Source organism: Marmota monax, unplaced genomic scaffold (genome assembly GCF_021218885.2).
Source record: "Marmota monax isolate L192 unplaced genomic scaffold, Marmota_monax_Labrador192_F-V1.1 WCK01_AAM20220418_F8-fsc00039, whole genome shotgun sequence".
Classification (NCBI taxonomy): Eukaryota; Metazoa; Chordata; class Mammalia; order Rodentia; family Sciuridae; genus Marmota; species Marmota monax.
In genome coordinates this window covers 13,595,623-13,619,493 of record NW_026693602.1, presented here as the reverse complement: position 1 = coordinate 13,619,493, position 23,871 = coordinate 13,595,623, and the positions used below count along the sequence as shown (strand labels likewise).

The window sequence follows — 23,871 nt, the reverse complement described above, 5'->3', positions numbered from 1 at the left end:
GCATGCATGAGGCACTGGGTTCGATCCTCAGCACCACATAAGTGTAAAAAAAAAAATAAAGATATCATGTCCACCTAAAATTTAAGAATAAATATTTTGTAAAAAAAAGACTACATCACCAGCCTCATCTCAGAACTGTTAGAAATGCAAACTATTGATATCTCAGATATTGTGGGTCACAAACTTGAGTGTGGCTAGGAGAGTAGTAATCTGTTTCAGCAACCTCTCAGATGATCATGGTGGATACTAAACTAAATCTTGAGTACCACATTATATACTAATATGTTATTTTTTAAGAGGGTGTGGTGGCACATGCCTGTAATCCCAGTAGCTCAGGAGAGTGAGGCAGGAGGATTGTAAGTTCAAAACCAGCCTCAGCAACTCAATGAGACTCTCTCAAAATAAAATACAACAAAGGACTGGTAATATGACTCAGTGGTTAAGTGCCCCTGGGTTCAATCCCTGGTACGAAACAAAAACAAAACAAAACCCTAAAACTAATATATTATTTTTTTTAAATAGTATGAATTTATCATTTGGACCAACCACAATTTAACTAATTTCACATCTTAGATTTTTAAACTATTTCCAAATTTTCACTGTTAGAAATATTATATAAACACATTTATTTATATGTTTTCACATGTAACTCTTCAGGAGAGATTCCTAGAATCTACTTGATATCATTATTTAATTAATTACTTGGTCAAAGGATACAAACATTTCTGAAGTTCTTAGTGTCAAGTTGCCTTCCACAAAGATTTTTTAAAATCACACTACTGTAACAAAACAACATACTCGAAACTAAAAATATTAAGTAAGTTACTTAATACTGTATTTTTGCTATCAGCTTCTAAGGCAATATATTTGCTCTACACTATATCTTTTGCACATAATTTTAATTCTTATTTGTCTATCTTGATGCTCAGTAATAATAAAAATACAGTAAATTAATTAACTACATATATGCTCAGCATTATAAAGTGCTTTATGGGAATTTTTAAAAACCTAATTGCCATAAGAACCCCATAAGATAAAAATTATTATAATCTCCATATATAAATGAGGAAGGTGAGACACACACAGTTTCCCAAGATCACAGTGTGTGAAAGTAAAATGGAACCAATGTGACTAGAATCAGCACCCACCATCTTGCCATAACTTAGCTTCTAAGTCTGTGTGCACCCAGAGCAGGAACCAGCACTCCCTATTGCATTGCCAGTACCTGGCTCAGCAGGTCTGTCTGCCATGGGACAGGGAGCTATAAATATGCATGGAATGAATGAAGATGTTTAGACTGGCAGTCCACCATGGCGTGCTTGTTACAGTCCTCCCTTTGTATCCACAGGGTGCCTGTTCCAGGGCCTCACCCCACTGCTGCCTCCCCAGATACCAAAACCTGTGTATGACAGTCCCTTACGTAAAATGTCTTAGTAATTGTATATAACCTAAGTGTATCACCTTGTATACTTTAAATTATCTTTTGTATATAACCTAAGTGTATATATAATTGTATATAACTTAAGTGTATCACCTTGTATACTTTAAATTATCTGCAGTTCACCTAATACAATATAAATGTTACATACTTTGATGACATATTGCTTAGGCAATAAATAACACAAAAGTCTGTATATGTTCAGTACAGAAAAAAAAAATTTCCCAGCTATTTTTTGGGGGGCAGGGGGAGGAGTACCAAGGATTGAACTTGGCCACACTCGACCACTGAGTCACATCCCCAGCCCTATTTTGTATTTTATTTAGAGACAGGGTCTCACTCAGTTGCTTAGCGCCTCAGCAGTGCTGAGGCTGGCTTAGAACTCTCAGGATCCTCTTGTCTCAGCCTCCCCCAAGCTGCTGGGATTAAAGGTGTGCACCACTGCACCCAGCTTTTCCAGCTATTTTTGATCCATAGTTGCTTCACTGATATATAATACAAAGATACAAAGGGCTGGCTGTACTTTGATGAAGTATAATGTTACTAAGAATTCTTTTTTTCTCCCAATATTTGACTTTAAATTATATTTAATTTTTATCTGATTAGTTTGGGTTCATGTAATTTTGATACATGACACAAGTTCTTTCAATTAGTAATGGATAAAAATGCAATTGTTTGTGTTTTATAAGACTTTCATAAATAAGTGCAAAAATAGGTCCTCTATAAGTAATAAGCATAAGTGACACTTTGACAATTCTGTTTAATGGGTTTCTTAATACTTCTGAAGTAGTAAGAAGTACACACTGTGCCACAGCTTTTGAAGGATAGATTTAATATTTGGTAAGAAGTCATTTAAGTATAAACTAATTTCCACTTACTTACTTACTTCGTAAAAACAACTGTAAATCCCTCCTAGTCTGGAACAAAGACTATGCTTTCCTCATCATTTTTTCCTAATTGATTTTTAAACTCCCTCAATTTACCTTTTTTTTTAAAAAAAAAAAATTCAATGTTAAATTCATGTTTCTTTTCAAGACTATAGCCTTTCTGACTTAACTAAAATATCACTTTCATAAGTAAAGAATTTCAAAACCAAACTCCCAAAGAATGTGACTTTTCACTGATAATTATAAAGTCAAATTGTGATCTATGATTCTAACCCCATTTATAAGTGAGGAAACTGAGGTCCAAAGAAGTTTTTCTATAATTACACAGCTAGAAAATAGCAGAATAGCAATTGAAAGATATGAGACACTTAGAATATGAAGGTGTAAAATAAATTCTCCTATGTATAAACTGACAAAAATTTATAGTGTTGAAAAACAGGATATGTAGAACACAGCTACAGCTTCCCATAGATTTTAATCACTATGAGGGAAGAAAAAAAGAGAAAAAGTATAATTCTAGGAGAACTATGACTTTAGAAAAATGTAATAGTATAATCTTTGAAAATTGAATAAAAGAATATCAGAAGAAAACACAGAAAAATGAAAAATGTAAACTTAGGGAGGTGGGATAAAATTATTTTCTGTTTTTTATTTATTTTATTTTATTATTTTTTTGTGTGTGGTACTAAGCACTAAATCCAGGGACACTCTGCCACTGATCTACACCCTGATCTACACTCTCAACCTTCTTTTTTTTTTTTTTTTATTTTTATTTTGAGACATGGTTTTGCTAAATTGTAGAGGCTGGCCTTGAACTTTTAATCCTCCTGCTTCAGTCTCCCAATTCATTGAGATTGCAGGTATGTAATACTATACCCAGCTAATGTGGTTTTCTTTTAAAAATTTCCTTTCACATTAAAATATTCTTATAGGGCAAAAAAAATTAATCATATCAAAAGCTTTATGATTCAGCTAAAAAGGATACTGGGGGGGATTGGGGTTGTGGCTCAGTGGTAGAGTGCTTGTCTGGCATGTGTGAGGCCCTGGGTTCGATCCTCAGCACCACATATAAACAAATAAAGTAAAAAAATCCATTGGCAACTAAAAAATATATATATTTCTTTAAAAAGTATACTGGACAAATACCAAATGGTATTTATACAAGTTTTTTTTTAAAGCAATTCTGACAAATTAAAGAAAATCATTAAGTGCTAACAATTTTGTTACTTTCTATCATTCATAAATAATAATAAACACAAACTTTTAAAAATCTCTGTAAAATCAGTCTAAAGCTTTAAAAAATACCATCACTTACTTGATTGGCTAGTTGCAATTGTTCTTGAAGGTTCTTGACTGTTTCTTCATCTGTATATATGTCATTTCCTATCTCTGAGCTAAAGGGAAGGGCCTCCAATTGCTTTTCAACAGCTTCTTTTAATTCACTGTGCAACCTTTGGGAAAAACAATTAATGTAGCAATAATTTCAATTTATTTTAATGCAGTAATTACTATTTGGGGATCAATTAAATAAACACATGGCTCCAAAATAATTCTTTGTATAATTTTTAAGTAGACTTCAAATAAAAAATTTAAAGTGCTTAATCACCATTAAATGCTGTGTTTTGTGAATAAAAAGATGAACAATTTCAAATGCATTAAATTGTAATAATTAACTGAAGCAGAACTCAGTTTGTCCTTGATTTTATTTTTTTCAAGAAAAAAAGGCAAAATTCAGATGTTATACCTTAGTAAATGATAAAAACAAGCCATTTTAGAAAGTAATATCAAGTGTTAGTATCATGTAGTCACATAAATGGCACCTTATATCTTGAAGAATTATTTGTTACTTTCTTCAATGTATTTTGAAAAACTCATTTGAATTAACTAGTTCAGTTAAAAAACAGAGCAGTGGAGCTGGGATTGTGGCTCAGCGGTAGAGTGCCCGCCTTGCATGGGCGGAACCAAGGTTCGATTCTCAGCACCACATAAAAAAAATAAAGGCATTGTGTTGTGTCCATCTAAAAAAAAAAAAAAAAAACCAGAGCAGAATAAAATGGTTGCTGGTTAGAAACGAAGCCTATTAGAAACTCTTCTTTCTAGCACATCTTTACATAAGCTTGATCATACTTCTGAGAGCCTTTAATCTTAATATTAAATTACAGATATTTCAAGCTTTAAAACAATTACCAGAAAAAAAAAAAAAAAGGATAGGGATAGGAAAGTACAACTTGAGACTTTAATTTTATGTAAAAGTATAACTTGAGAGACTTTTATATATATAGTTTTATATAATTTTTAATCATATAAAACTAAAAGGAATCAAATTTTATAATATTAAAAAATTTTGAAAATACATATTTAATATAATTGCTAGCATAAAATATTATTTATAGCAAATACATCTCAAGGTGAAAATGCAAGTCACATCCCATCCACTTAAAACTTTAAGAGAAGTATCTCATACTACAAATCTCCTCTGAAACTAGAAAAATTCAACCTTAATTTTCAGATCATACTTACCAAAAACAAACTTCTCAAATATAATAAAAAGAAGGAAATAATTACTTTAAAAATAATGAAAATTACTCTCTAAGGAAGGACAAGACTTGCTAATTATTTTATAATCAAAAAGTACTTAGAAGTATCAATAACAGGAATGTTTTTATTTTAAAATATCTAACAGTATTTTTAAAAGATTTGTCATATAGATATAAAATTATGTTTAATAGAGAAAAATGAACAGAAATATGGTAAGATTTCAGGAAAGACATGCTCAATTCCAGAGGAAAAACAATAATGCTGTATTTTCTAGCAGAATGTATTTTCTAGGAAAATTTTTACTGTTAAAAATAAACAAATAGATTTTTGTCATGCCGCTGATATAGTCTGCTTTGAAACTATTATTAAAATATTTACATTCTATTATGAAAGCCTTTCTATAAACATTTTAATGACATATATTTCTTCATCAAAAATTTACTGCATCATAATCTATCATAATCCTAATGATTTTAAATCAATAGCAAATGAAATGGACAAAATAATAAAACAAAGATCTAATTATGTATCATTACATGTGTTTTTATTTCTCTCAACTATAAATGGTGCCATGTATGGTCTCTGTAAGTTTTAATAAAATTTTACCGTTTATTTGCGTGGATTTTATGATAGTAAATGGTAAAATATACTCTTATCTACATATAGTTTATGCATCCATGACATACTTTTAAAAAATATTTCTAGGCCACATAGTTTGTTAATCTGCCAACTTTTTCAAATTGTTGGAAATCTACTCCATTTTTTAAAAAAAGTCTCTAAGTGGACCCACAGAGTTTGAACCCATGTTGTTTAAGGGTTAAATACTCATGAATTTTAGCTCTTTTCACTATTTTCCCTGCATCTCTTACCTTACTCTCATATTCTCTCCGCTTGTCTCTCTGATCTTGTAGCATTCCACTGATTCTCTCTTCAATTACATTTCATCTCTAATAATGTATGTTTTTTCAGTTTAGAATTTGTATTTGGTCCTTTTTTTAAAACTGGTTTTAGTTCTCCTATCAAAGTTCTCAATTTTGTATCTCATTTCATTGAAACTATTAAGCATATTTTGGAGACCAGCTTGTGGATCTGTTTCTATTTCCCATTATTATGATTTAGAACCTTGTTTTACCATGCTAACTCTAATCTTCCAGTCACTTGTTCTTTTTATGCCACATATAAGCTATATTATTACACATAAATAAGTTCAGTGATATTTTGTGGCCTAACAATTATGGTCATCTTCCTTTAAAATGATCTTCTTTCTTTTTCTCAAATCCTGATCATTTTATGCCAATATCAAAGAGTCAAGACACTTCAGAGCCATGTTTTTACATTAGTCCATTTGGAGTCACTCCTTTTTTTTTTTTTAAAGAGAGAGAGAGAGAATTTTTTAATATTTATTTTTTAGTTTTCGGCGGACACAACATCTTTGTTTGTATGTGGTGCTGAGGATCGAACCCGGGCCGCACGCATGCCAGGCAAGCATGCTACTGCTTGAGCCACATCCCCAGCCCCTGGAGTCACTCCTATTCCTAGGCTATCCCAACCCAACACCCAGAGGCTGTGAGACACTTAATTACAATTCCATGGACAGTGAAAGTCAATATTCACCTTTCTAGCCATGTAAATTTGTCTCAAGTTCATCCTAGTTTTTAAACCTCTTTCCACCTCTTTAGGGACAGTGTACCACCAGAGAAAAGAGTCCCAAATGCAGGTTTACATTTCTGTATTTCTTTCTTTTCCTGGTCTTAGTTCTATAATACCTCACTAATTCTCATTCCTTTAAACAGATTTGATTTATATTATTTTTTGTCCAGATTTGTAGTTTTTCTCAGAAGAAGACTAATTACCTATTCTGCCATTAATGGAAACAATACTATCTATTTTCAATTTATTAAAAATGACAAATTGTTATGAGAACTATTTTGGCTATATCTCATTAGTTTGATATTCTGTTCTTTTTTGGAGGCAAGATCTGGCTATATCACCCAGTTGGCCAGAACCCCTGGGCTTAAGGGATCTTCCTAACTCTGCCTCCCAAGTAGCTGGCATTATAGATGTGCACTGACATGCCTAGTCTGTCCATTTTCAGTAGTTTTTAATTTTAGTGTTTGATTCTTTTTATCTGAAGTTATTTGAAAATGTTGTAAAGAGAAATTCTTTGTGTTCATCTTTTGCTATTTTATTATAGGCGTGATTTATTTATTAATTTTTAATTTGTATGCGTGCATGTGGTGGGGAGGGCTTGCAATTTATAACTATGTTTGTAAATGTTTCAAGCATCTTTGAAAAATAAAGTATATTGTTGTTGGCTAATACATGAGTTTTTGCAAAAGATATATACATGCACATGTACTTGGAACTCGCTCCTTATATTCTCTATGTCCTTGCTTATTTTTGGCCTTGTTTTCTTTGAAACATACAAATACATATTTGTAAATACTGATTAGATAAATTTTATCTGATTCTACAAAGATATTAGCAATATAATTGAGAAAAACCACTAAAGTACCATAAAGGTTTAGGGAGTTAATCTATTTTAAGGTATTATTTATTTTTATGTATGTGTTATAGTTTGAATATGAGATGTACTCCTAAAGCTCCTATGTTAAAACAGGGATATTTAGAGGTGGAATGATTAGAATATGAGAGCTGTAACCTAGTTAGAATGGTCTAAATGGATTGTAACTGTAGACCAGCGGGGCATGGCTGGATGAGGTGGGTCATGGTGGGTGTGCCCTGGAGGGACTCTTCTTCCCTGGGGCACCTTCCCCTCCCTCTTTGCTTTTTGGCCACCATGAATGGAGCAGTTCTCCTCTATCATGCCTTTCTGCCATGCTGTTCTGCCTCACCTTGGCCCCAGAACCATGCACTCAGCTGACCATGGGCTAACCTCTGACACTGAGCCAAAATAGACTTTTGCTCCTCTATGTTGTTTTTGTCAGGTATTTTGGCCACAGCAATGAAAAAATGGCAATGCAGTATGGTTTAAAAAAATCCATAAAAGTCCATGATTTTAGTTCAACAAATATCTGAACAGATTATATACAGGTTAATAAGACAGTTATGGTTCTATTTATATTCATTCAAATACATGAGCAAATCAAAATGGAAGAGCCATAGGAAAATAGAAAGGAGAAAATTCTATCATACTTACTTGGCTTGATAGTAAGAAGAGAAATCATGTAAAGATTCCAGGAGGCAAATAGTGTTATCCTTGTTATTAATAACTCTAATAGTACCACACATCCAATAGTAACATGCATAGTTGCTTTTTTGGCTGTTACCATTAGTTAGTTGGTTTCTATAGTGCACTACAAATTCTGGGGGAAAAAGTCAATCTTACTGGTTTAGCTAACTGCAGAACTAGTTTGTTGAGGGAACTGCTACATTGGCCACTGTGAGAAAGCTGGACTATAGGGAAATAGTTATACCAATTAGTGGTTACAGGATCACACGTGTTTGGCTGAGATCCTGAGATCAGGAAGTTGCTGGCAGAGCTGTCATTCACAGGAACACCCTGTCACAGCTGTGAGAGCTGTGACTGCTAAAGCAGTGGGCTCAAGAGCCATACTACACTTGTTAGATCCTCACCCTCAAATACATGCCAGAGGCTCAGCCTCTCTTCCTATTTGAGTCTCAAAGTAGGTCTCTTCAAGTGCTTATCATCGGCAGCACCCAATTCATATCCTGGACTAGTTAACAGTTTTATAGCCTCTGAAGTATAGGAAAACATATTAAAAGGAGGTCGCAGCAGATCTTAAGTCAAGCTAAAATATCTGCCAAAATTTGTTATTATAACTGCATAATTGAATTAAATATGACACAAACTAATAAAAGTATAGAAGTTATTTTTTTCTGTAAAACCTAAGCCAAATGTGAAAATCTCAATAAATATAAATTGAATAATTGCTGTTAAAATGGAAGTAGTGAAAATAATTAATTATAAGAAGTCAGAAAAATTACAGTTACATAGGATTAAAAGGAAATAAAGAGGATCTCTGAGTTCTCATTCTTCTTCAAAGAAATTGAAAAGGAAATTATAAATGAAATACACTTATATGGTTTACACATGACAGACAACAAAAAAGTACAATTAATAGACTTAAAGTTAAGACCCTGGCATATCAAAAAATTAAGGAATGCACATTCCTTTATATTAACTCAAAGTCAAAATTTTTAAATTTTCTATTTTTTTTATTATCCACCATTTTTTTTGACTCTCAAACAAAAAAACCAACTAGTCTGTCAGAAGATAAAAGGGTGTCTACTATATCTGATGCCAGCTATAATGTGAATAATAAAGACAAAGAAGAATCAAACACAATTCCAGCCTATATGTCTTTGAACTGGATTTGTTCTTGATATTAAGATGTACTGTTCTTTTATGTACTAAGAAAAAGAAAAACTGCTGCCTACAACCTTTGACATGCCATGGACTCTGGCTACATCTCACTTTGGAGGTGTTACAATGGACAAAGGGGAGAAAGCACATCTTAGAATCAATTAAATGAGACGGAAGAGAGAGTTAGACAAATAAACGTAAATACAAAACATTCTAGACAACTGCTTTGTGTGACCTCTCCTTTCACTGGACAAACTTTCTTCATCCTCTAAATCCAAGCCTGCTCAGTGACAATGTCCACACCATGACTATGGGGCAGGCTTTATTTTGGGGGTTAATGCAGAATAGCCTGATAAGGCAAATTATTGATTCTCTTCTTAGGCCACTCCAAGGAAGGGTATTCTCCAGCTCTGAAGTATAACTGGAAACAATCCTTCTAAAGTGCACCCTCACCCTCTTCTATGTTTAAAATCCTTCAAGGGCTCACTGTACTGCTGCTATCTGTAGGAAAAGTTCAAACTCCTTAGCAAAATATGTAAAATCTTGTGTAATCTGGTCCCCACTCCTCATCCAAGTCTCATCATGAATAATTTCCCTAAATATGCTGAGATATAGCCATATTAATAGACCTGTAATTTATGGAACGTATATTTTATTTTCAGCTAATGAAATACCAGTCATTCTGAAAGAGTCATCTTGAATTTCACCCAGCAGTTTGAGCCTTATCTGATATCTCCAGTCAGAGAAAGGTCTTTCACAACTGCATCCTGATCTACAAGGATATGTTGTAGTTACTGTGTCTGCCATGCTGAGACTTAAGTCACCCCATCCATAGCCCATGACTCTAGGAAACTGCATGAGCTATACTGTGTACAGGGAAGTCAATGATTAAGTCAAGGGCAGCCCTATCAATCAAGGTCTACCATAAGCTGGCTGGTATGAAGAGCTCTGATGAATATAAGTGTTGGTAGTTGGTTAAACCAACAGGATTGGGTGTCTTGAATTTGAACTATAGAAGAGACAGAATTCTCCTTTTGGTTAGAAGAGTGGAAGGAGCTGCTACACAGAAGGCAGGGTGAGATCCTGTGAATTGGAAAGAGGATCATATCCTCAGAGATGATCCTGACGTTTTCCCAGTTCTAGTTACAGTACATATATTTCCTCATTATATATTCCAACTGCTTTAAAATAACATGAGCCTCTCTTTCTTGAAGCATCTAGATCTAAACAGGAATATATATGTAAATATGAATATATATAAATGTTTTATGTTAATACAACAAATATTAATTGAACATTTCTGACTAACATTGGCACTAAAGATATGATAATCAGGAAAAGTGAAGTCAAATTTTAAAACTTTATATATCAGAAAACAAAAACCAACAAACTTATTAAACAATAATGCAAAATAAGTCACTTTAATTTAATTTATTAAGTACTAACTTTATATTCTTTCTGTTTTCTGATTCTAAAAACAGAAAGCTTTTTAGAATTTCCTTATATTCCCAAATAAAGATCTTAAGGTAGTTTTTTCCACTATCTTAAGATTGAAAGAAAAAGAAAGTTCTGTTCCTCAAATCCTGTAACCTGGGAATAGATATTTTAAACATCTATGGTCTACTATGTTGTATGAATAATTGCCACTTATTATTCATTTCTGTTCATTTCCATATTTCTGCCTCTTATAAGAGTGGCCAAAAGCCTGAAACTATATTTCTCAGATATCTCTGAAGCTGGAGTTACAGATAAGATTAAAATTTTACCACTAGGAGGCATGTAAGGGAAATACAGACAACTTAATAAGAAAAAGATAAATAGAAAATTATGGGAAAGATGAATAAATATTTCATGAGAAAAGATAACCAAATGGGTAAACAAACATAAAAAGTGATTAGCCATATTAAGTATTTAGAAAACGTAAATTAAAACCACAATGAACAAAGTAACAAAATTTAAGAAGGTTGATAAGAGCTAGTGCTAGTAAAATGTATTGGTCAATATAAAGTTAGAAATATCACTGGTGAGAATGTAACTTTGAAAATTAAGTTGGTATTATATTGTAAGGTTAAACCGCTGTACAATCTGTGACATAGCAATTTCATCCCTGGAAACTCTCGTACTTGTGAATGATATTCAGTGAAAAAAGTAAGTACCAGACTACTAGATGACATGATGTTTATATAGTTTTTAAACATGAAAAACTAAACAACATATTGTTTGTGGATAGACACACCTATAAAATTTTTAAACAGAATGATAAACACAAAATTCATGGTAGTGTTTACTTCTGGCAAAGGGAAGAAGAATGGAAACAGGGATGAAAATATGGGTAGACATATCAGTACTGGCAACATTTTTAGTCCCTTTGAAGCAGGATGGGGGTTGACAAATTTCTGCTTTATCAGTATGTTTCCTAAAATATATAATACATGACACTCAATTGATTATATTTATAAGATACTTATTGTGTGCCCTATTTCAAGTCCTTGAAAAATGACTTTACCCTTACAGACAACCCTATGAAAAAGGTTCCGTTAATATTTCCAATTCATTGATGAGAAAACTAAGCAAAAAGAAGTTCGACAATTTACTTAAGGTCACAAGTATTGGAGCCAGGAGTAGAACAACAACAACAACTAAAAAAAATCAGATGCCAGAGCATAGTCCTTTAACCAGCAGATTTTATGTATCAAATAACAAAAACAGCAAAAAAAGAACCAAAAGCTAAATGATCTACCTTTCATTTTCCTTGATGACATTTTCAAGTTGTAGTTTCATCTCACCCATCTGTTGCTGAAAGAATAAGATATGGTGTAACGATACATTTTTCCAGATGATTAAATCTCCATCAACTAGTCTATTCACATGGAAGCAATCTGACTTAACGTTAGTCTACAGATAAACTTACTCATTACTTTCAATAATCAACTTTAAATGTGAATAGTTTGATAATTCACAGAACATAAGAAAACATTCATTTTGAATAGGCTATAAATAAGATAAAAATACTTTATGTAACACATTGAAAAATATTTGTACATATAATTCCTAGCATTTGTAGCCATGAAAAAAGGATGAAAGTTACCTCTCAGTATCACATTATAACAAACACCAGATGATTCCTGTATCTTGGATATATCTTAATTCAGCTTAGGTGAAGCCCCCTTAAGTGTGAGCATTTTGGTTTTCTTCAGCAGCCATTCAATTAGTCTCTGACTCAGCAGCTTCATTAACTATCTAAACCTTTGCCCTATGCAAGGCTGCTGTGGAAATTAGGCATGGTTACTGACTTATACTTAGCAGGAAAGAGAGTTTAAAAATAAAACACATTCTGGGGCTAGGGATGTGGCTCAAGCGGTAGCGTGCTCGCCTGGCATGCGTGCGGCCTGGGTTCGATCCTCAGCACCACATACAAAGATGTTGTGTCCGCCGAAAACTAAAAAAATAAATATTAAAAAATTCTCTCTCTCTCTCTAAAAAAAATAAATAAATAAAATAAAACACATTCTGAAGAATAAAACACATCCTGCACAGGGAACAAGTTGAAGTTTTGATGAACTTTCTCTGAGGGAATAAAGGGACTCCTAGGATTTCAAAACAAAAAGGAAGGAGAACTATAAGTGAAAGCATAAAGGCAAAGAATAACTAGTTGGCTCTCAATAAGAATAAATGGGTGAGTGGAAGAAGGAGGCCAGGTAAAAATCACACTTGAAAGTGCCATCAACTTGGACACGCCCACTGACCTTGATTGTGCACCCTGGTGAAGGACAGGAACCAGGCCTGGAGTGAGCCCTGGCAAAAGACACATAGGACAGACAATTCTCCAAGTCCTCCTCTCTCCCTTCCAATCAGAGAAGCTCAAGGTAGCTTGCTCTCAGAAAGCAGCAATACTCAATTCTAACTATAAAGCTGGCGTGAAAGGTGAATTTTTCCCAGAACCCTGCTCTGCCTGAATCACACTTAAACCAAAATGAATTAACTTACTACCAGATAACTGAGCACTGACCAGACATGGAGTAAGAAATAAAACTGGAAAAAGAAGATGTGGATCTTCAATGTGCTGCCGAAAAATCTGGGTTTTACTATAGCAATTATCCTTATTTAAATTTTTTTTTTAAAAATTGATCTTTAAAAAATTTTTAAATATAAGTGTATCTTGAAAAGTATTTCTTATTTGCAAAAACTTACAAAGGATACATATGCATCAGTTACATTTATATATGGATAATAATGGTTACATTAAAATTCTTTACTGTAAAATATTTCAAAACATTTAATATTTGAAAGGGAAGGAAATTGACACAGTAGTCTCACATCATCTAATTTCCCCCTACTATTTACATTTTTCTGGCAGAAAATCTTTCTATAGAGAATTACAACAATTCTTTTCCTGCTTTGAAGATAGAGTATTTTTGGATCAAGTCAGTAAGTCATAAGAATTAGTTCTACTAATTAATGATATCAATTTGAGCAGTGATTCTAGAAGAAGCTGTCAATATCTTTTTTTCCTCTCTAAAAGAAGTAACAACTATTTATCATCACAGATTCTGGACTTTCTTTTTTTTTTTTTTTTAATTTTTTATTGTTGGTTGTTCAAAACATTACAAATTTCTTAACATACCATATACAGATTCTGGACTTTCTAGTAATTAATTTAGTAATCACCCTTAGATGGTGAGAATGCTAAATGAAAATGAAACTAAACACTGTAGTAAAATAGCTGACTAAAGGGATGCATGAAACTTATAATAAAAAGTTTAAAAGACTAATTTCAAGATAATAAGTTATTCTATGCTATAACTATTAGAGCACATAATATGCCATTTCAGCAATTTATAGACAGCAGATTCAGAAAAACTTTAGATTCACTAAAGATAAAAGCAAAACATCATTTGTGCAAAAAAAAGAGCTTTCTGTTGTTCTTTAATTGTCAATTAGAAAGATGAAAAGGCATTATTGTGGTTAGCTTAAATTTAAATGACCACAGGCTAAAAAGTACATAATAAAGACTAGAAAATGAATTAAGAATTGGCTTATGATAAAATAGAAAATGCAATTTAAAGAAAAGCCTGTTTTTGAAACTTAGGTTCATTTTTTACCTTTATATATTAGAGGAATAATCTTTTGTAGATGGAAGTCTACGTATTTCCAAATGCAATAGAATAACCTAACTTTATGCTTAGGAATTGTAGGCATGTATTCTCTCGGTAAAGCTACATATCAATCCATTAATTGAAAAATAAGAGACTGTTAAACTAGCTCTAACCATCATGTTTCCATAAGCCTTGTCATTTAATCATTTATCAGATATTTAAAGACCTACTATGGGCTATACTTTAAAGCATAACACAGGATCTTATCCTACCAATGCATAAAGAGAAAAGTAATGAAGACAGCAAGTGCTTAGTGTCTGCCATGTCTAAAGTGCCATTCTGAGAAAAATCAGTCTCAAGGGTTGTTTTTATGTCAATTCATTATACTTTCTTCCATCTGCACTAAATTAAGTCAACCCTACTTGCCTTTCCACAACAAAACTGATCCAGGGATTGGTATCTTAGCCAAATACAATCATGAGTATATTCAAGCTCTAACAAAGAGAAGTCATTGCCAGCTGGTGGGCCTAGCTTCAGACGTGTAAATTCTAATTAAGAAATTCTTCTATTGTATTATTATCCCAGTATCAAAAAATTGGGGGAGAAAATGTAAAAGACATTCTCAGTTCAAAGAAACACATTATAAATATTAGTTATATTCTAAAAATGTAATGCACTGAAACTCAGATTGTACCCTGAACAATTCTGTGCTATTACTCTAATTTTCCATGATTCTAGTTTCAGAAGCCCTGGAACCCAGAATAATAATCTGTCTGAAGAGACAGCTTTCTCTGTTTCTTTTTTCTTCATTCCTAAAATAAGCGCTCATTGCTAAGAGGATTTCAGGAAAAAAACAAAAAACTGTTGCAGTTCAAGTCTATATTAGAAGTGGATTAATAAAAATATGTAAAAAATATAAACAAAAGCATCTGACTGAGACACTATTTCAAATTGAGGGGAAAGTCCATTATGCAAACAGTAAGAAAGACAGATAGAATGAAAATAAGAAGGGTCTTAAAGGATGAGTTAGTTTGAGAGAGAGAAAAGCATATAAGCAAGCAATAATGTGACCAAAAGATTCTACTAAGCATCTAAGATGTTCCTGCCAGACAAGAGCAAGGAAATACTGAATTAAAAAACAAAACTGAAGAGAAACTTTAAACACACATGCATGCTTACAGAGAGCCAAGAATTGAATGAATATAGCAAAATATTTTATTTCTGACAATTTTTTAAAGGAATGTGAATCTTTAATATTTTCAAAATAAAATATTACAAAAAGATTCATAATTAAGATTTCATACCTGATAATATTTCAGCTGGCCATTTAGCTCTTCTAGTTGTTTATCATACTCAGTAATAAGAGGAGCCAAAAAACTAAAGAAAAAAATGAATATGCTATATTTTAAATGCTACTTAGCTTAATAAGTATCTAACAAGTGAAATAAATTACACATTAACATTTAATAGGAATCAATACCTGGCCTTTTTTCCTAAATTAAGGGTTTTAAATCTTAGCACAATCAATATTTTGGACTGAAAGTTCTTTGTCATGTGTGGGATAGGGCATTAGGCATTTAGGCTATTTAATAGTGTCCCTGATCTTTATGTAGTAGATGCCAGTCGCATTGTCCCTGTCCTTGGGTTTTGCTTGTGGTAAGAAATAAAAGTGTTACCAGACATTGCTAAGCATCTCCTGGGGGACAGGGGCCAAATCACCCTCTGCTGTGAACCACTCTTACAGACTCTGTAACACTTGCATTTTTTATCAGTTCAATACAAGTCACTTAAAACGAACTTAGCAGACCATGACAAAACTTCCCTAATACTAAAAGAAACCTTTAAATGATAATTGATATAATTAAGAAAATCACATTTTTGTGGTAATACTTTACCTTTGGTTTACTGATACGTCATCTCCATCTCCTTTGACGAAAGTTTTCTATAATAAAAAATACGAATCTTTAAATATTTTCTCACATCATTCTAGCCCAAACTGACAGTTTAAATGAAATATAATTTAAAAATTTAAAATTTATAAAATCTATTGATGTAATTCAAAAAGAGAGAAAAAGGGGAAAAATCAATTTAACTGATATTGAAACTCATTTGGTAAATTTACCAGTCATATATGCCAAAACAAAATAAATCAGAACAGAACACTCTTGACAAATTAGAAATATAAGTAATTTTTCTTGATTTTAGAAACCGACATTAATGACCATTCTTCACGATGACCGAGCAGAGGCACCACATTACATTCAGCAGGGATACAAGGCTGCCCACTCTCACTGCTGACATTCGACATCATTGTTATGATTTGGATGTGAGGTGTCCCCAGAAGCACACGTGTAGGACAAGGCAAGAAGGTTCAAAGGAGAAATGACTGGGTTGTGAGAATCCTAAACAGATCAGTGAATTAATCCCCTGATAGGGATTAACTGAGTGGTAACTAAAGTGGTGGGTGTGGCTAGAGGAGGTGGGAAATGGGAGCGTGGCTTTGGGTATATATTTGTATCTGGCAGGTATATATTTGTAACCTCTCTCTCTGCTTCTGGATCACGTGAGCTGGTTCCCTCTGCCACACTCTTCCTCCATGATGTTCAGTCTCACTTTGAGCCCTGAGGAATGGAGCCTGCTGTTTATGGATTGAGAACTCTGAAACCATGAGCCCCTAAATAAACTTTTCCTCCTCTACAATTGTTCTGGTTGGTCTTCAAGTAGCAGCAGTGAAAAGCTGACTGAAACAATCATACTAAAAGTTTTCGTCAATACAACATGATGTGGGGGAGAATTAAAGGAAGAAAAGCAAAATAACAGTATTCTTATTTACAGACAAATTACCATTTACCTAGAAAATGCCATATAGACTGCTAATTATTAGGACTAATAAGAGAATACACCAAGTCCCAGATACAATATCAACATAAAAACACATCAGTAGATTCTTCAAAAATTAGTATTTTTCTTTTCCTGGATCTACCTTGAAAGAGATCCATAAATTTTATGATTCTATCAACCTTTTAAAACAATGAACATTTTTAGCTTTGTAGTTTTTCCCAGTCTTATGTTCCCCACCCCCTTGATTTCTACCTCTTTCTCCTTTTTTGAGGGGGGGGGGAGGTGTGCTAATTTGCTCTACTTTTTCTATCTTTTCTCCTTAAATACTCGTAAGGGAGGCTATGAACTTCCCTCTGAGCATGACTTTAGTTACATCTTATAAGTTTAAAAAAATGTTTAGATTTTAAATTTTGAGATGATTATAAAAGATTCACAAGAAACTGTAAGAAATAATAGAAAAAATGTCATATAGCTTTTGATCAGTTTTCTCCAATGGTCACACCTTATAAAACTACAGTGTAATATATTCCTCAACTTATGATAGGTTTATGTCCTGATACATACGTCGTAAGATGAAAGCATAATGTGAAAACATAATAAGTTGAAATATACAGTTAACTTACCAAACATCATAGCTCAGCAACACAGTATACAGAAAAGCACAGGTTTTGCACCCTTCTGATCATGTGGCTGACTGGGATTTGTGACTCACTGCTGCTACCCACCATGACAAAAGAGTGTTACATCACATACTGCTACCCCGCCCCAAAAGATGAAAATTCAAAGAATAGTTTTTCTATTGAATATGCATTGCTTTTCACCATCCCATAGTAAAAAAATATCTAAAAGCAAACCATGGTAGGTTGGGGACTACCTGTAGTACAATGTCACCACCAGGATACTGATGCTCTCAAGATACAGAAGAGTTCCATAACCCAAGGGTCCCTCATGCAGCCAATTTAGCCATACCTACTTACCTCTCACCCTCACTGCCCCTGAACATTGGCAACCACCGGTCTGGACTCCATTTATATTTGTCAGTTTTACAGTGTACATAAATGGAATCAAACAATATCTAATCTCCTGGGATTGGCTTCCCCCCACCACTCAGTACACTATCCTAGACACTTGTTGCCTGTGTCAATAATTATTCATTTTTATTGCTGAACAATATTATATTGTAAGCATGTACTACACTTCATTTAACCCTTCCCCCAGAAGGGTATCTTGGTTGTTCTTTGTTTGGGGATATATGAACAAAGCTATTATAAACATTTGTATACAGATTTTTTTGTGAATATAAAATGATCAAGAATACAAATGCTGGTTCTAATATTAGTTCCATGTTTCCGGTTTTAAAAAAACTACCAAACTGTTTCCCAGAGTAGCCATAACATTTTATATTCCCACCAACAATACATGATTATTATTATTCCATTTTATGTTGCTATAACAAAATAGCTGAGGCTGTGTAATATAGTAAAGAGGTTTACTTAGCTCACTCTTCTGGACCAAGAGCATGCTCTATTCTGGAAAGGACCTTTCCTGGCTCTACCACAAGGCACATGGCATCATGGTGAAAAGTATGGAAATGGGAGGGATCACCCAGCAAGACCAAAGGCCAGAAAGGGATTCTTAACAACTTGCTCTCATGAGAACAACTCACTCACTTTGAGATTGGCATTAACCCTTCTGAGAGCAGCTCCCCTAATGGCCTATAGGCCTCCCACTAGTTCCAACCTCTGAACACCACCACCCTGAACACCATGCCTCCAACAATGATCCCTGGGGAACAACCACATCCAAATCACAGCAATGATTGATCCATTTTTTTCACATACTCCTCAACATATGGTGTTGTCACTATATTTTATTGTAACCATCCTGGAAGGTACACAGTGACATTTCACCATGTTTTGTTTTAAATCTAGTGATTTAATTTAATTGTGGTAGGCTGAACAATGACCACCAAAAATGTTTACATCCTAAACTCTGAACCTGTGAATTTGCTATGGCATATGGCAAAAGGAATTTGGCAGATGTGATTAAGAATTCAAACATGGAAGAAAATTCTAGATTATCCAGATGGATAATCAATGTCATCATAAGGTCTTTATAAAGAAGGAGGTAGTTGGAATTAGAATCAAAATCTTGTTTTCCACACACTCTGCTACATGAAGAAGAAACCCACAGAGATGTGAAGATACGAGACTTCAGACAGAGCACAGCCTTGTGTACACTTTCAGTTTAGTGAACCCATTTCAGAATTCTGACCTCCAGAACTGTAAGATAAGAATTTGTGTTGTTTTAATTGTCTGTGTTTATGGCGATTTGTTCAGCAACACAAAAATGATGATGATGAACATCTTTTCCTGTGCTTATGAGACATTGTATCTCTTTTTCAGTGAAAACATTATCCATTTTCATGTCTTTAGCCATTAGGCTGTGCTGAGGTATAACTGACAAAAGAAAACTGTGTCTCTAAGGTGTACATGTGCTATCTGATACACACATATACATGGTGAGGTGACTGCCACAATCAAGGTAGTTAACACATCCATTTCTTCATAGTTACCCTTGTGTTTTGTTTTGTGGTGAGAAGCCATGAGATTTACTTTGTTAGCAAACTTCAAGTATATGACACATTTTTTTTTCGTTTTTTGTACCAGGGATTTAACCTAGAGGGGCTTTACCACTGAGCACATCCCAAGCCCTTTTTATTTTTATTTTTTGAGTTAGGATTTCACCAAATTGTTGAGGGCCTTGCTAAGTTGCTGAGATTGGCCTCAAACTTGCAATCCTCCTGCCTCAGCTTCTCTAGTTGCTGGGATTACAGGTGTGTGCTACCACAGCCAGCTATACTACATTATTCTTAACTTCATTCACCATGCTGTATATCAGATCTCTGGAACTTACTTTTGTTATAACTGATAGTTTACACCACCTGAACAAAATCTTGTTTTCTGCCACAATTTTACTCTTTGTTTTTATGAGTTTGATGTTTAAAAATTCTACATCTAAGTAATATCATAAAGTATTTGTCTGGTTTATTTCATGTACCATAATGTCTCCAAGTTACATCCATGTTGTCACAGATGGTAAAATTTCCTTCTTTCTTAAGACTGAGTAATGAAGAACTCACTCTCTCCATACATATGACAAAAAATCATTGCCAAGACCAATGTCAAGGAGTTCTCCTGTTTTCATGTAGTAATCTTATGGTTTCGGGTCCTGGATTTTTTTTTTTGAAGGAGGGTATGGCACAAAAATCTACTTTCGTTCTTTTGCATTTGGATATCTAGATTTCCCAGCACCATTTATTAAAGATAATTCTTTCCTCGTTGTACATTCTTGACACCTTTGTTGAAGATTAGTTGCCAACGTGTGAGTTGACTTCTGTGTTCTCTATCCTGCTCAACTGGTTTATGTGTCTTTTTTCATACTGTCTGATAAATACAGTAATATAGTTCTGAATGTAGCTTGAAATTAGGAAGTGAAATGCCTCCAGCCTTGTTCTTCCTCAAGATTTGGTTAGCAGTTTAGGGTCTTTGGTGGTCCCATACAATTTTTAGGATTCTTTTTCTACTTCTGTAAAAAATGCCCATGAGATTTTGATATAGATTGCACGGACTCTATACTGCTTTGGGTAGTATGGACACTTCCACATATTAAATCTTCCAATCCATGAACACAGGGTGTTTCACCATTTATTTTGGTCTTCTTTGCTTTCATCACTGCCTTAGTTTTCAATTTCTCAGTGTTTTTTTACTTCCTTGGCTAATTTTTCTGAAGTAGTTTATTCTTTTTGATTCTATTGTAAATAAGATTGTTTTAATTTCTTTTTCAGATAGTTTATTGTTAGTGCATAGAAATGCAAATGACTTTAATGTTACTTTTCCATCTTGTAACTTTACCAGTTTTTTAAAATTAAATTTAACACTTTTTGGTGGAATTTTTAACTTTTTCTGTATATAATATAATGTCACAGAAACAAATAAGTTTTCTTTCTTCCTTTCTGATATGGATCCAATTAATTTCTTTTTCTTGCCCGACTGCTACAACTTTCTTGCCGACTTTTGCTAGGACTTCCACTACTATGTTGACTAAAAGTGGCAAAAATGATCTATCCTTAAGAATATTCCAAGTATGCTTGAGAAAAATGTGCTGTTCCTGTTGGAATGTTCCATGTTAGGCCCTTTGCACAGTTCATGTGCAATGTTCCTGTAGACTTTCTGTCTGAATGATCTATCCACTGTTGAAAGTGAAGTCCCCTATTATTATTGTATTGTTGTTTACTTCTCCCTTCAGATATAATAATACTGCCTTATATATGTAGGTGCTTCAATTTTGAGTATATGTGTATTTACAATTGCTGTATTCTCTTAATGACTTGACTTCTCTCTTGTCTCTGACAATTTTTACTTAGTCTGTGTGCCTCACTGTAGCTCCCCCTGTGAGTGCGCACATCTTGCTCTCTGCCTGCCTTGTTTGCACCTTCATGGAGTATCTCTTCCTAATCCTTCATTTCCATCCTATGTGTGTTCTTTAAAGTTAAAAATCAATCTCTTATATGCAGCACATAGTTGCAGTTTATTTTAAATTCAGTCACTTTGTGTCTTTTAATTGGAAATTTAGTTCTTCTATATTTTAATTAATTACTGCCAATATTTACTAATGCCATTTTATTGTTTTATCGGTGTTTTGTAGTTCTCATGTTCTTCTCATCTTCTCTTGCTTTCTTCCACGGTGGTTTAATAATTTTACTATAACAGTTTGCTTTAATTTTCTTCTCTTCTTCTGTGTATCTACTACAGGATTTTGCTTTGTAGTTAGTTACCATGGCCTTACATAAAATATCCCATAATTACAATAGTCCACTTTAAGCCTATAATAAATTATCTTCAATTGCGTAAAAAATTTGTGCTTTTATTCCTTGATTTCTCACAATTTAAGTTTTTAAATCTCACAATTTACTTTTTTCATGAGTATCCTTTAGCAAATAGTTATAGCTACTTTAAAAATTTGTCATTTAACCTTTATACAACCACGGAAAGTGATTTATACACTATCATTACAGCATTAGAGTATTCTTAATTTGACCCAAACTTAACTTTTAGTTGATATTTTCATATTTCAACACACAACTTAAAGAATTCTCTATAATGAACCCCCTCACTTTTGTTTATCTAGAAAAGTATTTATCTCTTGTTTATGATGGATAGTTTTGTCAGGCAAAGTATTCATGATTGACAATCCATCCCCACCACCATACTTTAAATACATCATCCCATTCTTTCATGGCCTGTAAATTTTCTGCTAAGAAGTCCACTAACAGTTTTCTGGAAATTACCTTGTATGTGACGAGTCTTTCTATTGTTTCTTTCAACATTCTATCTTTGATTTTTTTTTGTGTGTGTGTGCCGAGGATTGAACCCAGGGCCTTGTGCACCAGGCAAGCACTCTACCAACTGAGCTATATCCCCAGTCCTACCTCTTGATTTTTTGACAATTTGATTATAACATCTTGGTAAAGTCATCTTTGGGTTGAATATGTAGTGAGATCATTGATTGTTATATACTTCAATGTCTAAATCTCTCTCTTAAGATCTCTCTTAAGATTTCAGACATTATTTTTAAAGTCTTGTGCCTTATTCCATTTTTCCCCCTAAGAGTGGTACACTGAAATGCTCAAGTTTGTGGTGTTTTCTCTCCTGAAGAATTCAGCCAGATGATCTTATGTGCTTAGAAGCCATCTACAAATGCTCATGCCCACCCTGAATGGGGGAGGGCAGTGCAAATATGGGGAGCCAGTCACAGGGCAGGGGAAGAATGAGGCACATGAAGCACTCACTGGAGTGACCTGTGGTCCAGCCAGTGGTGGTGGGATGTGTAGATGAGGGGTCCTAAGAGTTTTGTGAGCAGTCACACTGGTAGAGTCTGCAGAGCACTAAGTAGAATACACAGCACTTTGTTAAGTTGCTATGAGTCCTGGCCTATCCTCTGTGTTTCTAACCTCTCCTAGACATTCAGCTATGCTGATACCCTCAATATTCTGAGTGGTTCAAGAAAAAAGTGGGCCTCTTGGAAATACCTTGCACAGCTGGGAAGCCACAGCTCTCTTACTATGCCCACATGAAGACCTTCAGGCCAAGGGGGTCTCTCTTGTTACTAAGAAGTGCTACTTGGGGGAGAGGTAATATGGATAAAGTGACATTGTTTAGTCTCTTCAATGCATTGATTCTCTAAATTGTTTCGTTTTGTTTTTTGCCCCTCCAACAGAATGCTAGAACTTATCTGCTAGACCCTTGGATTCCTAAAAAGGTACTCTTATCTGTGGATGGTTGTCAAAATGTATGGACCGAAGGGATATGATGGTAGAAAACTCCTACCTTCTTGCTCTCTATTGCTCATTTTCTACTGGTTATTTTTTTAAAACTGTTAAGTTTTAAGACTATATTTTTCCCCCAAAAAAACTCTCTTAGATGTACATTTGGAGACATGTCCAATAATGTATTTAAACAATATGGCAAAAATTAAAGAATTGGACAAAATCTAAATTTTCTCAAAAAGACAACAGATAATAGATTTAGTCAAAATAGTTTAATTGAATGTAGTAGATAGCAGCAATAGTGTACAAATTGGTAATATATGTACCAAATAGCAAAAGCAGTTTTGCAGAAGGATATGTGTAATACAATACTGTCACTTATGTTAGGGTTTAAA

General features: G+C 33.8%; 1 protein-coding gene across 4 annotated transcripts in view; it reads right to left on the bottom strand.

Annotated features, from left to right (window-relative positions):
- Sclt1 (sodium channel and clathrin linker 1) overlaps positions 1-23,871 on the bottom strand; it is a 176,388-nt gene that overhangs the window by 123,108 nt on the left and 29,409 nt on the right. For all 4 annotated transcript variants that reach the window (XR_006855097.2, XM_046459634.2, XM_046459633.2 and 1 more), the window contains exons 3-6: positions 16,203-16,249; positions 15,612-15,684; positions 11,952-12,007; positions 3,641-3,776 (exon numbers count right to left, since the gene is read on the bottom strand). Coding sequence is in view for 3 of the 4 variants with exons in the window: in XM_046459634.2 (XP_046315590.1) it covers positions 3,641-3,776; positions 11,952-12,007; positions 15,612-15,684; positions 16,203-16,249 (312 nt within the window). In the remaining variant the exon portion in view is untranslated. The remainder of the gene's footprint in view (positions 1-3,640; positions 3,777-11,951; positions 12,008-15,611; positions 15,685-16,202; positions 16,250-23,871) is intronic.